This window comes from Ctenocephalides felis, unplaced genomic scaffold, assembly GCF_003426905.1.
Source record: "Ctenocephalides felis isolate EL2017-DRISC unplaced genomic scaffold, ASM342690v1 CF-g0.4_SCAFFOLD_01886, whole genome shotgun sequence".
NCBI lineage: Eukaryota > Metazoa > Arthropoda > Insecta > Siphonaptera > Pulicidae > Ctenocephalides > Ctenocephalides felis.
This window is the reverse complement of record NW_020538040.1, coordinates 129,075,365-129,092,828: the sequence shown is the minus strand read 5'-3', so window position 1 is coordinate 129,092,828 and position 17,464 is coordinate 129,075,365. Positions and strand designations below refer to the sequence as shown.

At 31.2% G+C, this 17,464-nt stretch overlaps 2 protein-coding genes across 2 annotated transcripts; both read left to right on the top strand.

Moving 5' to 3' along the window:
- Positions 1-393: 393 nt before the first annotated feature.
- LOC113375884 (tigger transposable element-derived protein 4-like) lies at positions 394-1,926 on the top strand. The gene has a single exon (XM_026615831.1). It carries the CDS (start codon positions 394-396, stop codon positions 1,924-1,926), a length of 1,533 nt encoding a protein of 510 aa, XP_026471616.1.
- Positions 1,927-2,667: 741 nt separating this feature from the next.
- Positions 2,668-13,960, top strand: LOC113375883. Its single transcript, XM_026615830.1, has 5 exons — positions 2,668-2,805; positions 2,875-3,057; positions 9,031-10,615; positions 11,342-11,612; positions 11,692-13,960. The coding sequence occupies exons 1-5, from the start codon at positions 2,668-2,670 to the stop codon at positions 13,958-13,960; spliced, it is 4,446 nt and encodes a 1,481-aa protein (XP_026471615.1).
- The last annotated feature ends 3,504 nt before the right edge of the window (positions 13,961-17,464 follow it).

The following is a 17,464-nucleotide window of genomic DNA, read 5'->3' as shown; positions in this document are numbered from 1 at the left end:
AAAAAAAATTGGTCCAAGTATAATGACCGACATGATTTTACACCTCCGATAACATAGAGTTCATGTTTTTCATTGCACATTGTTATGGTATGGCACCACTGTGAACTACCCTTGTGTGTCAGGTCGCTACATACCTTCAGGTCTCTATGTTGCACGAGATTCGCGCTATGGAAACTTTGGCAACTTCCGGCATGGACGACCTCGTGCAAAAAATAAGTAGGCTCATTCTTGGTGTTCGAAATTTGGAAGCGATAACATCTGCTATAATTTACTGAATTAGTAAACTTCTATATTTTTTACTATTTTTACCCAGTAATTTTTTCTACCCTGTAAGTTTTACTAGTGTACAGTGTGTTTTCAATCAGTTCAATATAGTGCGCTTTTGTGATAAAAATGGCATCGCGTCACCGTAAAGCATTTACGATCGAGGAAAAATGTAGAATAATACGTAGATTAGAAAATGGAGAATCAAACTCATCTCTGGCAAAGGAGCTTGGGGTCGGTCATTCGACCATCTCAATGATTTTTAAAAACAAGAACATCGTTGAGCAATCGTTCAATTCAAATGTTTTGAAACCGAAGAGGCTTCGAAAATCACGACAAGAAAATATTGATCAAGCCTTAATTCAGTGGTTCAAAATAACAAGAGGCAAAGGAATACCCGTCAGTGGGCCAATGCTACAGGAGAAGGCAAATTTTTTTGCTGCACGTTTTAATAACGTCGATTTCAATTGTACTGCAAGCTGGATCAGTCGTTTCAAAGTTCGACATAATATTGTGGCAGGAAAAATTGTCGGAGAATCTTTGTCTGGTGATGAAAATTCAACAACAAACTGGTTAACATCTGTATGGCCAAATCTACGTAAACAATTTTCTGATGACGATATATTTAATGCTGATGAAACGGGACTGTTTTATAAATTAATGCCGGAAAGAACTTTAAAATTTAAAGGTGAGAATTGCAGTGGAGGAAAATTATCAAAAGACAGAATCACGCTTATGGTAGCTGCTAATATGAGTGGCACAGAGAAAAAGAAATTGCTCATTATTGGCAAGTCCCAAAAACCAAGATGTTTCAAAAGTATTAAATCATTACCTGTCGATTATGCTAACAATCGTAAGGCTTGGATGACGTCGGAAATCTTTGAAAAATGGATTCGAGATTGGGATCGTGATTTGGTGAAGAAGAATAGAAAAATTTTATTACTGGTTGATAACTGCCCGGCACATCCAAATATTGCTGATTTAAATTCAATAACACTTGCTTTTTTTCCACCGAATACTACTTCAATACTACAACCAATGGACCAGGGAATAATTCGTTCACTGAAAACAAATTTTAGAAAGAACCTTGTTTTAAAAATGATTCTATGTGTTGATGATAATGAAGATCTTTCTTCAAAAATAACGGTGCTAGACGCAATTTTAATGGTCAATGATGCCTGGAACAAATTGCAACAAAATACCATTCATAATTGTTTTAGGCATTCAGGATTAAATAAAAGCCACGACGATTCACCATTTCAAATTTCAGAAAATGAATTTGTTGAAGAAGATGTTCCTTTATCTTTGTTGTTAAGAAACCGAAATATAGATTTAGCAACAACACCGGAAATGTGGGAAGAGTATGTTGATATCGATAATACTCTTATCACATGTGAAGAACTTACTGATGAAAATATAATACAAAATATTAATGACAATGAACTATTTGGAAGCGATGAAGAGAAAGAAGTCGATGACAAACTACCTACCGCAGAAGAGGCTTTGAAAGCTGCGGAATTACTATCAAAATTTGTCTCTAGCAATATTGAAAACGAAAATGTAACCAATGCTATGTCTTTTGTACACAACAGTGTCAGAGACTGTTTTTGCAATAAGATGAAGAAAAAAATTCAAACGAAAATTACAGATTTCTTACATTAAAAAGTGCATTGTTATGTCATATTTTTAATTAAATTTGTCAATTTGTTAGTATGTGTCATTTTTTACCTTTATTTTTGTATTAAATTACTGAAATTAATAACATATTCGCCGAAAATTGTTTTTTTTTTTTTTTTTTTTTCAGTACGCTTAGTATGACGACCGCTTAGTATGACCATTTTTCGCCGTCCCTTGAATGTCATACTAAGCGGATTCTACTGTATATATATATATATATATATATATATATATATATATATATATATGTAGCGGCCTGTCAACACGCATCGCATTTCTTCTGGACAGATAGGCTCATCATAGTGACAGCACGGAGGAAACAAAATAGTGCAAGTGTCAGTTCGGATCTCTCTATTGTTTTCTCCCCAGTCTCACTGCCAAAATTATAATTCTTGAAACCTTTTCTTTTTAATTGTAAATAAACTAATACTAACTATATTTTATAAATGATCGATATGATTACACATAGTGTTGTCAATACTAATCATACATAAAATAAACCAAGTATAAAACATAATATTTCGTGGAATTTATTATTTCTACAATATGGACCACGCTTTTCCATATATATATATATATATATATATATATATATATATATATATATATATAATTATATTTATATTTATATTTATATATATATGTGTGTGTGTGTGTTTGTATATGTGCCTATTTGTATATGTATTTGTAAAGAGAAATATCAGATGCATATTTTATATACAGACGATGGAGTATGATGAATTTTTGACTTTGGATCATGTATTCGACTCGATGACACAAAGGAAAATTATGCTGTTAAATCCATATGTCATTCGAATAGTGCAAATGAATCCATTGCAAACATATCGTTTATTTTTTACTCAGGTAACGACAGGTAATGCATTTACCAAAGCAAAATTCTAACATAAACCTAACAAAAAATTTTTTTATTAGGTAGTTAATGGAGAAGTTACAGAAGAAACAATTTCTAAGACGGACCCTATTTTTCCAGGGTGTATCGATATGGATGCTCTTCTATCGACTAGTCGAATAACTTACACAAAAAATGATAAAGCTAAAGATACTTCAAAAAATCTACCTTGTGGAAGTGATATATTTATGGATTCTCATTCTACAGTAAGATCTCTTACATTTTTTTCAAACTTCTCGCGTTCAAGACTAAATTAGATATTTATAGAGTTAAATAATAAATTATTTGTTAGTGCATAAAAAAGTGAAAATAATTTTTAACTATAGCTATATTAAGTTATACTAATCGCAAAAAAAATCGAAAATGAAAGTTTTTATATATCTTGACGTTGCAAAGGTTTCTGAATATTTTGGCATACCTTAGAAAAAACTGGTGTTTCGTCTGGGTATGTCGGACTCAATACCTCCCTGGTAAAATGCCGACTAAAACCTCCGCTTTGCCCTTGCCTCTGGTCCTCACGGAAACCGCCGTTAGGCATTACTTCGTGGGGGGAGGATCTAGAATGTTATAATTCTGAACTTCTTATAATGAATGTTATACATTCATTATAAGTTCAGTTAATGAACTCATCTTCTAAATGGGGAAAGTCCCATTTGCTCTTTCTCTTGCCATAGAACGCATGTTAATTAGCACCTCTCTCGCAAATCTGTGTGTATGTGTGTGTGTGTGTGTGCGGATATAAATTTTTGTCGACGATTTTGGGAACACCGATCAACCGATATAAATATTTCAAAAAACATTCGATTCGTATTGATAAGGAGACGTGCTGATTAGTTTTTGGCGAAGGTATGTCTAGCGTTCCGTCCGATTTTAATAATTCAAAAACCAATTTACTTGTATTGACGAAATGAACAACTGGTAAAGGCAGGTCCAGCGGTTATAGACTCTCAATAAAAATAAGTTAAAAAGCGTCATTTAGCGGTCAAAAATGTTTATTAGACATATGTACATCATATTATCAGATATTTTATTTATAGATTTACTTTTTATAGATAATTACACATTTTCTGTCATTTTTTTTTGGGTTCCGTACCAAGAATTTTAATTTTGAAGTTTATTTATATGGTTGAAACAAATTTCCTCGACATTTTCGACTGTATGGAATAACCGATTTGCATGATTAAAAATTCATTCGGTTCGTACTTGATCGCGAGTCGTTTTTGCAAAAGGCAATTTTGTCGTTTTGGAGGTATGAAGCGCAAAGTGTGTAAAAACGGTTATGCAGTTTTTGAGAGAACCGATTATCCGATTAGATTAATTCAAAAAAACATTTTGCTTGACAGTGTGAAAATTTAGAAAAAAAATGATTTCTTACAAAAAATGAAGAATATTTCGATAATTCCAAAAAAATCGAATCTTTTCAAAAATTTCCAAATTCTCAAAATATTTAGAAAAAATGTTTTTTTTAAATACTTAAAAATTTTAAACTTCTAAAAGAATTTCAAAATTTTGAAAAAAATGTCTAAATTATCAAAAAGATCAAATGAAAAAATAGAACTTTTGTAAACGTACACATAAGTTGTTCATGAAATACTCTTGTCGCCGAATTTAAAAAGCACTTATAAGTTTACAGTATGTAATAAATAATCTATTTGAAATTATTTAAAACAATTATTAATTATTTTCATTCCTCGAATTTTTAATTACGGTACGGGAAGTTCTAGCAATTTGCCTTAAGGCCCCGATGCCATGCGCCCCACTAGTTTACGATTCATTAATTTGTTGTTACTATAACTTTTTTATTATAATTACTCTTGGTTTACAGATCGCACATATATTTTGTTGACACACATATATATATATATATATATATATATATATATATATATGTATATATATATATATAAGAGGCAAAGATTCAGAAGTTTTTCTTTATTTTTTTCCAAACGTTTCGACATAGGATTTTATGGCATCATCAGTGGATCTACAGAATGAACATTGAAAAATTAATATAAACTAGGAAGAAATGACAGAAATTGGAAAAAGAACTATAGATACAAGTATTATAATTATAACAATAACAATTATAACTAAACAGACAAACATAAGAAATGAGAAGTAAAAAGAAATATATACAAACATACAAAAGCGTAATATATATACATAAATATACACATAAACAGACATATATATATATATACACCTAAGTCTGTTTTTACACGGAGATTGGTTCCAGAAGAATCCGTGTAAAAAAAAAACGTGTAAAAAAAGACATTGATCTTATACAAAAATGGGTGATTTGTTCCTAATCTCTAAAACCTATTAAAATTGGTGAAAAACAAGAATTTTTAAGAACAAGAATTAAATTAGTGCTTTTCACATTTGCTTTGACCAGTAAAAATTGTTTGTACGCGCTAAAGGGGAATTCACTTATATCTTTAAGCCTAGTGTTCGCAAACTATCGATACTATCGATGGTTTCAGACTTTTTTCTTTCATAAATACTTTTTTGTGATATGAACATATTTTGCAAAAATTTAATTTGACAAAAAAAATTTAGGTACATAAAATTTCAAATCGTGCTAAATGAAATAAATTCGTGTAAAAAAATTAAAAATATTCAATTTTCAAACCGTGTTATATCAAAACCGTGTACAAAAAGACCGTGTAAAAACAGACTTAGGTGTATATATATATATATATATATATATATATATATATGATATACATGTACAAACACGTACATATATACATATATATATATATATATATATATATATATATATACAAATAATACGTATATATAAATATATACATACACATATATGCACATATACATACACAAATATATACATATATATACAGGTTCGGAATTACGCTAGTTAAGAGGAAACAAATTTGGAAATATTATTTAGTATTACCTGATAATTTTCACAGAGTAAGGAGGCATCACACCTTTTATTAATGCAAGATTTATTAATGCTGATTAGACAAGATTCAGCAAACCTTCTCTGAATAATGTTCCGTTCATGATAAAGTATACTAGCGTTGTAAAAGTTAAAAGAATGTTTAAAAATTTTTATATGTTCTGTTATCATGGTTTGATTTTGTCGAGGATTTTTTGAGTTATTATCATGTTGTTTTAGTCGTTTTATTAAATTCTGTCCAGTTTCACCTATGTAAATGGAATCACAATCATTGCATTTTAATTTATAGACAATATGTGATGTGCGTTCTAAACTAGTGGGTGATTTAAGGCTGGAAAAAAGAGAGCTAAGGGTTAAGTCCATGTTACAAATTAATCTTAAGTCGACCTTGTGAAACAGTTTTTTTCAAATAGGAAAGAGTTTTTTAATAAACGGGAGACAAACATTGCCAATAATGTACGCCTAAACTCCGTGCAAAATATATTATATATTTCACAAATATTTCGCTATATTCTGTTCAACAAAAACAAAAAACAAGTTAGTGTATATATGATGCGCTAGTTACTGATGTAAGACCATATTTATGTAAGCTACCTTTGTTGTTTTTAAATTTTTTTGTCTTGATTTGACATGTAACCGTTCTACATAAGATTCTCCTAGCTACTACAGGTGATATAAAATTAATCTATTATAGAATTTGGGTTTGAATCATTGTTATCGACTAATTTTAAATTTATATATCTGATTTTATTTCAATTTCATTAATCCTTGATAATGTGTAATAATTTTTGTGATTGCTAAATTGTTTAAATACTTATCTTGATTAAAGTAAATAATCACATTTGTGGTTAGTTGGAACAAAACATTGGGACTACTTGTAACATACAAGAATAAGTTAAGAAAATTGGGTAGAATTTAAAGTTTGTAAGATGTGGTAGAAGTATAAATTGTGTTACAGGAGACGCAATATCTTTTATTTGTATTATGATAATGGTTGACTTATGAAAAAAATCACCCAAAAATATGTTAATTTTCTTTAAAATAAGTAAAGAATAAATTATTAGGAGGCAATATTGTCGTTTTTTGCCGTTACTTCTTGCCTTGGTAGACGTTATAAAACGAACAACTTTTTTTTTAACATTATTTAACAGCATTCAGAACATATTGTTGTTCTATGGCTGTTTGGTTCAATATAACTCAAGTAGTGTTGTACTTGAGTATAAAAGTTGGCATAGTAGATAACCCTCTAATGAGGATTACTAGTCACTTAGAGAAGATCTGCTGGTTGTTTCTTCTTGAGTCTTCTGGGTTGAGAGTCCAACAGCAGCGGTTGTATGATAGAGTTTACTTGGTTATGTAGCCGGGCAAAGTGGGATATGCTTCTTTTGCTGATCACTTCTTGTACTGTTTCCATATGGAGGTCATTATGCAGGATTTCGTTAGATACATACCAAGGCGCGCTTGTGATAAGTCTTAAAATTTTAGATTGTTGTCTCTGTAAGGCCTTGATCCTGGTTTTGCTAGCGCATCCCCAGAGCTCGACTCCATAGGTCCATATAGGTTTAATGGAAGATTTGTAAATAAGAACTTTGTTGTACAGTGATAGCTTGGAGTGATGTTCTATTAACCAATACAGTGACCTGACTTTGCTTCGTAGCTCTTTTATTTTTTGGTTTATATGTTGTATCCAGTTTAGTTTATGGTCCAAATGAATACCGAGGTATTTGATGTTGGAGACCTCTGGTATAGCCTTGTTATTCATGCTGACAGGAGGGCATTTACCCTTTTTCAGCGTGAAGGTTATATGGCACGACTTGCTTTCATTAATTTTTACTCGCCATTTTTTGGACCAAAGTTCTATTGAGCCAAGATGCTCTTGGAGTATTTTGCTGGCTACAATAGGATTAGAGTCGGTAGCCATTATAACGGTGTCGTCAGTAAAAGTTCCTGTAAGGGTGTCGTTGCAAGTCGGAATATCATGAGTATAAATGATATACAAAATAGGCCCCAGAGCACTTTCCTGGGGGGCCCCGGCTTCAATTTTGCGAAATGTCGATACCTGTCTGCCTAGTTTTGTCCGAAAAGTTCTGTCCGATAAATAGGATTTGAAGAATTCATAGTAATCAGGCATAATTTTGTTGATATTGATTAGGAGACCCTGATGCCAGACTCTGTGAAACGAACAACATTTGTGGAATTATTTTTACATGATATGATAAAAGAATAGTTACAACATCCATCCATCTTTATGTTGAAGAAATATGATCAATACATCTCAATGTGTGTTCACTATTTGACCATCCGGTTCGAATGGGCCAAAAATATGTTAAAAGATAGACCATTCGGTTCGAATGAATCAAAAAGTATGTTGTTAAGAGATAGATTGCAAAATGTGTAAGAAGTTCGTGATCCACCAAGATGCTGCCGAATTCTATTAAAACACTTGCACTTTATTTATATTGTCGAAGGACCAGATATACTTAGATAGTGGCTATATCAGACCGAATAAAAGAATAATAATAAATGTTTAATTATTGTATATTTGAATGAAAGATTAAGATTTATAGATGATATGTTAGATAGTTGAAGTTTGAATTAGATGTTATTGCTTTGAATGTTGATTTACGACTTGTTGCTTAGTTGAGTATTGATTTAAGACTTGTTGCTTAGTTGAGTATTGATTTAATACTGATGTTAGTTAGATGATATTTGCTTTAATATTAAATTATAAAGATTTTACAATTTTATATATTTTTCTGATTGGTCCATTTTGTGGAATTAAGCGACATTCCCTTACAATTTTAGATCTAATCAGTGGCTATTACATTTATCAACAAATCAGGTTTTGGTCGGGGATTGCATGATATGTAGAATTAAAACTGGGTACAGGTAATCTGACTTTCTTAGAAATATAAATTAATTGCAGGATGATATATTTAGGGACAGGTGATCAAAATTCTTAGAAAAATGGATTAATGATATGATGATAGATTTAGGGACAGGATGCGTGACAATGAAAGGGATTATTTTATAGTTCTAAATTATATAATAAGGGATGAGGGTTTATTATTGCTATCCTGTCTGACGGTAATAAAATATATAATTAGACCAGGGTTGAGTAAAGCGTTAACAATGTGTCTTGATTAAATAAAACTGTTACAAACAACTCCCAGCTCTCCTATATATAAAATTTATTTGAGAAAATATACTTATAGAAATCAATTTAATATTTCTAAAAGCACAAAATTTTCAGGGTTTTTGTTGCACCTGTGATCAAGATGGTCTACCAACCGGTTCGGATTCGCCGAAGCCAAATATAAATCTAACATCTTCAACCCCACCGACTAAACCAACTAAGAAGATGCATACAGAAAATGTTATGATACATGAAACAACTACAACTCATTGTAATAATACTCCTCCTGCAATTAAACCTGCTGTTGCTCCTTTTCCTACTACTATCGAGACCTTGACTGAAATTACCCCATGTAGTAGCAAAACCGATCCGGAAATTATTAAATCAGAAATGCTAAAGAAGATTTCCTTAACCGTCACTCAGAGATCTAAAAAAATTAATGATGCTACTGAAATCATTGCGGTTTCGATCGGAGAAATGATCGACGTAATTCCTTTGCCCAACGTAACAAGTCACGGCAATTTAACTAAGAAAACTACGCCAAATCCCAATAAAGATGTTGGCGAAGAATATTGCATAGATTTCGAGGAAGATAACTTGATGAATACGAGCCAGCAGAATGCAGATCGTGGTTTTAACGAAGCCAAATCCACTCATTATCCTTACAATAGTAAGAACTTTGACGCACAACATTCATCTGATAATCTTTTATATAATAACCCGTCTACAATACCATATTCAAATCAATTTGACAAAACGAGTTTTCAAACTGAAATCAACGTTAAAAATTTTTTTACCAAATATGGCATTGGCAAAGGTCACCAGATAGTAAATGACACTAAACATGCTTTTTATTACACAGATAACGATGCTAATTATAAAAGTGGTACTACTCCTAATATAATAGACGAGCGTGAACCTAATGATGATGCTCTACCTGATAACCATCCAAAAGTGATAAATCCCAACAAAACCAAATCAGTACACCATCTTAGAAAATATATTGAAAGTAATGCAATTGTTGGAAATCAAGCAGCTCAAGATAAATCAGGTAATGTAAAAAAAGGTAACGTAATTGAACATGACTCAACAAAAGTTTCTATAAAAGATAAATTCAAACAATGGTTGAAGGATGAAACTAAGAATATGGGTAGAATAGAGGACGTGATATCTGCCATTGACAGACAAAATAAAATAAAAAATCAGAACCATATGTTGACTTTTTATGAAACACTTCAAACAAATAAACCTAGTAGAATAGTTTTAAAAAAAATAAAAAATAAATATGATTTGAAAGGCAGCACTGAGCCGCGTATGCATAAGGAATACTCAGATGAAATATTTGTATCTATTAAAAAGCACAATAAAAGTAATGTAAGTATAACTCCAAAATACCATAAAGAAAATAAAATTAAAATTGAAGCTGAAAGCCACAACTACGATTCGCCACAAACGAGTAAAGAAATTGAAACTTTCGTAACAAAAAAGAACCAAGATCAATACAAAAATATAAAATCTCATTTGTTTCATGAGATGGAAAACCCCCATCGCTCAGGCAAAGATTTTTGTAAAATTGCAGAATCCCCAAATAAGACATTGTTTACATCAATCGACATTGATACAAATTGGGAAATTAATGAAACCAAAGATAATATAAACATCAAACCAATAAGACGATCTAAAAGGCACTCTGTGCAAAAATGTAAAAACCTATTAAATGAAAATGTGAATCAATTTGTTAGAACCAAAAACAATAACTTATATAAATTTGCGAGCAAGAAAATGAAGGCAAAATCGTACCCTGGTCACCAAATTGAAAAATTGCTTGAAAAATATTGTAGCACAATTACGCCAAACGATTGTTATTACTATAATATGAATTCTCCATATGATTTCATAAATAAACAACAAATGCACAAACACATATTTAACACAGTAAAGTATAAATGGAATATTCAGTTTTTAAATGTGACAACCCTATTGATTTTTCAGGATTTCTCTAATATGAGTACTAGTAAAAAAATACGTGATAATACATTCTGCTTACCAATATTTATTTGCAACTATAAAATAAAAAAAATAAAATCTATGAAGAATAATTATATTGGTGAACACATATATATTTTGGATATGAGTAAGGTTAAATATATTGATGAACAAATAAGACCAGAATCTCAAATTACAGTTTTCGTTCATCATAAACCCAATTTTAATAGAGAATATGAGTTGAAATATCTTGGCGAAAAAAAACATGGCACAGTTTTGCCAAGTAACATTGGAGAATGTGAAATTAAAAAAATGAATTCGGATTTGTTATCCCAGCAAATATTTATTGATAATTTTATGAACAACATATATATTAGTTTATTTAACAAAATACACAATGTACTGAAATTCTTACAAAAACCTAAATCAATGATACTGTCAGTAAAAAGTAGGACAGACAAAAGTTCCCAAAATTTACGAAGAAAACGAATGACGCACCAAGATAATCATTCTAGTATCATTTCAAATAAAGATATATCTACTGAAGAAAAAATTCATGTAATCAATATTATGACGGGAAATAATAATATTACATCTCAAGATTTTTCTAATCATACCGAATCCTACGATTCCCGTCTCTTAAGAAAACGCCAAGATCCATTTGAATGCGGAGTGCAGGATACAGCTGATTGTATGAAATTTCATAATCTTTGGTAATTTGTTTAAATTTACTTATTAAGATATTTTATTGATCATACTTAGATTAGATTTTAATTGATATTTTTTATTCAGGTATTCAGTTTATGGTATAGGTACGCCTAAACTGAATCAAAATGTAGCTATCCAAGTGTTTGAAAGAGTTACTTTGCAAGGATGCAATGACAAGTATGTCGCTATGTCCGAAGAACCAATTGTCATAAGTACCATTGACAAAAATTCAGTAGTTACACAAAGTATTACAGTAACATATACATTATTAACGAAAATAGACATACACAATATACCAAAAAGGAGTTATTTGCAGAGCAGAGCTATACATAAAAGAAAAGAAAAAAATAGAACTTTCAATCCCAATCTAGATATACCAAAATATTATTTAGATCCATCAGTTCATAAATTATTAGTTCCACAACCAGTTCCCCTAAGAAAGATGGGGCTTTATCCTCCTATTCGTGGTGGACCTGCTGAATATCTAGTCGTGGATTCAACCTTAATTGGACCTGAATGCCAAAAAGCTGGTGTAAGTTTTCGATCTTTTGCACAAGCACGAGGAAAGCATAAAATAAACAGAAAGGGTTGTTTGATAAACCAACCACTTCAATTTTGGAAACACGATAAAGATTTTGAGAAGAGTAATAAAACTGGAAAATATTTTTTAAAGTACTTTGGATATCTTGCAGGACAGAATACGTTCACAAATACTACATTGAACTTAAAATTTACGGGCGCTCTCCAATATTCTTTAAACGGCGATGTTCGAGCTGATTTTAATGGCATTATACGTGTAGGGACATCAAACCTGATTTCTCAGATACTAGTAGATGCTTCATGTCCTTTGGTTACTGTTTTATCCGTAACTGTTTACAACCTTGGCCTGTCATCCGCTTCTTACCGAATGCGCGTAACAGACTGCGGTCCTGGATTACCTTATTTGTGGAGTAACTTAGAGAGTACTTGTTTCTTAATTCCTCCTCAGAAGAGTCACAAATTTACAGTTCGTGTACCTGGACCGGCCCACAGCAAGGTTCCAGGAACCTTGTTCTGTTCCGTTGAAATACTCAACGCCAGGAGAGAAATTGTGTCAGCACGTAGAATGAAAATTTTACAAATGGCCAGGTGTTTCTGTGAGTGGCACTGCCTTTGTGTTTGCGTCATGAATGTAGGTGCTTTGCCAAAAGTTAGGGCATTAAGGTGCGAAGATATGTCCCCGAGCCACATGCATATATGTGGGATGGAAGGTTTACCATCTGAACAATACATGACACGATTTTTAGCTATGCAATATATTATATTAGATGTCATTATATTTATTTCAACTATACTGTTGATACTGTTAATTTTAGGCTTGGCTAAGGCTATTATAGGTTTCATTTGTTGTTCAGAAGTTGGTGCTTGGGGTATAGATATGATACGCAGCAAACCTAAACCTATGACTGAATATTTAGAAGAAAAATTTAAGTCTAGAGTTGTCAAGTACAACACTAGGGGATATCCTGTGCATCCTGACACTAGAAAACGAACAATTCGCACATTTTCGCATACAGGTCAATTTTTACTCAATCTAATATTTTTTATAATTTACCCTTTTATTGGTCTGTGCTGTCATATAAGGCATTGGATGTGCAACAGAGCTGTACAAGAATGCGAAACAGAATGTTGGGAAAATCGTATAACTACAAGAGAACCATCATGGAGTTGTGATAAAGACGAGGATGATGAACTGCAAAGATTACTCGAAAATAATGATGTGGATTGTGACACGAGTGGCAGGCTACGAGGTGCAGGGTATGATGAAAACAAGCGTCTTGAGTATCAAAAAAAGAAAGAAGAAATTCGAGCAGAGAAGACGGTCATGCTGCAATTGAAAAAAAGCCATGAAACCTTGCTAGAAAATGGAATTGATGTACTATGTCGTAGCTCCGGTGTTAACCTGAATAACATGGTAAAACAGAAGGTCAATAAGAAAGAAATGAATGATGCTCAATATCTGATTAACTCTATGTTAGAAACCAGAGTAGTTTATCGAACATTGAAAAAAAGTCTCGGAGGTGCTTTAGTAGCAAAAAACAAAGTTTATTGCGTCCGCGGGTACTTTTTACGTACATTAATAGGACTAACGTTTATTACACCCACTCCGATGCTTCAACACTGGGAAATTCTATCAAATGGTAAACTTCGCCAATTGATTCCTCCGAGAGTTTTAATGTCTCCAGAATTTACATCTGAATACAAAAACGGTTTGCAGGTTATTCGAAGTGGTGATCTGTCTTTATCACCTTTATTTTCGTGTATAAATTCCAAGAACCAAATTAAGCCAAAACAAAAGCGATCAAAAAAATAATTTGTATAAAATTTGATATTTATTCAAAGATGTGTTGTGTGAACAAAATACGTATGAATGAATACATTATTACAACTAAAGTATTTTTCTTATTAATATATTAAAATAAACTTGTTATGTTGTTTATTTTGTTTTATTGACATTGACAAATGGTAGAACAGTAGATCTAGATATTATTTTAGAGCTAAAGATGTCTTCAAGACTTTTGTCACTTTTGTCAACATTGACGAACAGTACATATAAAAACGCTTAAAAAGATAATTGCTTTTTGGAAATTATTATACTAAACTTATTTTTATTACAAAAATTTCTACTAGTTAATGTCTGATATTATATAATTAAAAACTTTCACCTTTATAAAGGCGTTCAGTCATTATTAACTTCCCGAAGGAGAAGTTTATGTTTTCGCAAAAAATGATTCTGATTTGCTTATTTTATGTTTAGTTCCCTGACGTGTGATCATTGTCAACACCGATCGTGTTTTAATGTTGAGTCAGCAACTTTAGAGGACAACGAAAAATCGCTATTGAGACAATGCTCTTACACTCAAAATGAAGAAGGAGAAGAAGAAGAAAAAGAAGACTAAGAAAATCGAAAAGAACGAGAAGAAGAGATTTAGCTGTTTTTTATAATTATCGTCTTTATTTTTACCAATACAAATTTACAAATATTACTTTGCAATAGTCCAAAACAAACAAAATCACAATATACCCGTGTAATTGGCCTGCTGGGAAACCACGTAAAAAACGCGCTAAGCACACTACCTCGTTCAACTGTACTTTTCAAAGTGATATACCTTCAAATAGGTGGCCCTGAAGAAAAAAGTATTCAGACATTTTTTGTAAATAATTTTATGATCCACAATTTTTTCTCAGGTGATTTTGCGATAAAACTGACCGTTTAACTGAAAATCGAAAAAAGATAATTTTTTGACCTTTGACCTTGTGCCAATTTTTTAGCTCGCACCGGAACGATGAGAACTTTTGAGATTTCTTTTATAATTGTATTTTAAACAGTTTCACAAAGTTACAGCCCATTATGTATTATTGTAATCTTCACCCTGATCTAAATCGACCGGGCTATTTCTCGTTTCAAGTGATTCTTAATTGAATGAGAATGTGTGTATATATATGTGATACGATTTTTAATCTTTTGTCGACGTTTTTTCAAAAGCGGCTGGAGTGATTTCGAAAATTTAAAAGCCATTTTATGTATCCCAATACATACTATTGTTTCTGTTTTCTACGATCGGCCCATCCTTTTTGCTTTGTAATTAGCAGAGAAGTCATTTTTTTGTCCACATTTTAGCCCGCAACCCTGAATCGATTTTGATAAGTCCAAAGCCCTTCGAAAGATATTGGTTGGGAATCGTACTGATTAGTTTTTGGTGAAAACCGGTCGGGCCGTTTTCTTGTAATTAACGGTTAAACTTTTTTCTTGACAATTTTTTGAAACATTTTTTAGTAATAGATATTATGGTTTGTTAAAATTAGACCTTTCATCGACGTTTTCTCAAAAATGATTGAATAGATTTCCTTAACTCCATAAGGACTATCGTTTCTCAGTTTTGTGCGACAATCGACCGACCCGTTTCTTTGTAATTAGCAGAAAGTGAAAAAAATTTTGTCCAAAATCTTGAATCTATTTTATTCGAAAAATTCAAGAACCTTTCGCAAAATATTGGTTGGGAATTATGCTGATTAATTAATATCCCGTAGGGTAGTTATAGTAATGGGTCGAAAATCGAAAATGAAAATTTTTGCATATTTTCACGTTTTGAAGGTTTCTGAAAAAAAATGGATGTGTGTGTGTTTTGTATGTTCGCATTTTTTATTAAGAGCTAAATATGCAAAAAATGGAAGTTTTTTAAGAGAAATGAGCATTCGAATGATTCAAAAAACTTCTTGTTTGCGTTGACAAAATAATTGCTTTTGGAAACAAAAAATTGTTACAATTTTTTTTTCAACAAAATTTTTTTGGGCACTGTAATTAATATAATTACATATAATATAAATGTGTTAAAGAAATATCAATTAAAAATCGCGTTGCTTAGATTTAAAAGAAAGCAAAAATTTTCGATTATAAGCAGTTGAAAATTTTATCTAAATACTAGCTGAACCGCGGTAAACGTTGTTTTGCCATAAAAAATATTTTTAGTATTCGCTCCGAGCGTGACTGCAGCGCCCATGCAGCGCCGTAATAAATATGAACTAATTGAGGCTATCAGTGTGTGGTTTTCATGGGTTTTACATGTTTGTTAAAGAAAAAAGATATTAAATAATTGTTATAAATAATAATGAACAAGATACAGTAATAATGTGAACGCTGAATGTTTATTGAAATTATTAAATTTACTTCAACGTACTTAAAACATAGTTAAGTATAATGATTAATTAAATAAAGAAATGCAGTAAATAATTTTAAGGTTAAGTGCCTCAAAGCTTATGTCATAATCTCGGAATAGTTCTTAATAAAAACAATTTAATAATGATAAATAGTATTTTATCAATAGAATAAGTAAATAATAAATTAATTTACTCATTTTTTTGGTCAAACTAAAGACTTAGACACTATTATAAAGACATAATTTAGACATTATTATAAAGACAAGACCAAGTTGACAAGTAGGTAGGACTCAATACCTCGACCGATTCACTGCAAATGCGATCATAGGGCTTGGGAACCCACGGTGATCCATCAACACTACAAATATATATTTCGCATTATTTCAGCATTGTATTAATTAAACTGTTTGCAAAATAAACATTTTTTCGCTATGTGATAACTTTTATTTTTCTTTTAATCATAAAATTACAATTATTATATAATAAAATGTAATTAATATATAGATAATAGTTATACATAATCAATATACAATATATAAATATGTATTTTTCATTATTTCAGGCTTGTATTAATTACATTGTTTTACAAAACATTTTTTTAGTAAGCATTAAATTTTGATAATACAACAATTTATTGACTTATAATTTTTCTTTTTGCTGAACATAACAATTTTACAACTATTCATAATACTCCGAATTGTATTTTTATAACAATAAGGTTATGATACTTACTTTATTCTTCTAACCGCTGCGATCCACTTTTCCCGTTGATTTTCTTTCCACTTAGCTGTAGAAAATGTATAGAATTTGCAGTCACTTTTTCTGCTGGTATTTCTACAACCCACTACACAACAGACATGGTGGTTCATTTTTAATTATCTTATTTAAATTTGAAATAAATAAATATTTTATGTGTTTTTGTTTAAAATTTTGTTTATAATAGCCCCTTTTAGTGCTCCAAGTTAGCCACTACGAACGCTTCGGTCGATTTGACTTCCCCTTCCATGCCTTCGCACATAGCCAATAGAAAAACTAACTGCTTGCAAATGTGGTATATAAGTGAAAAAAAAAACAAGTAACAAAACATATATGACCAGTTTACGCACTGCAATGTACGCTACATATAAGTGTTTCTGGGTTCCTGGTACACTGGGAAAAT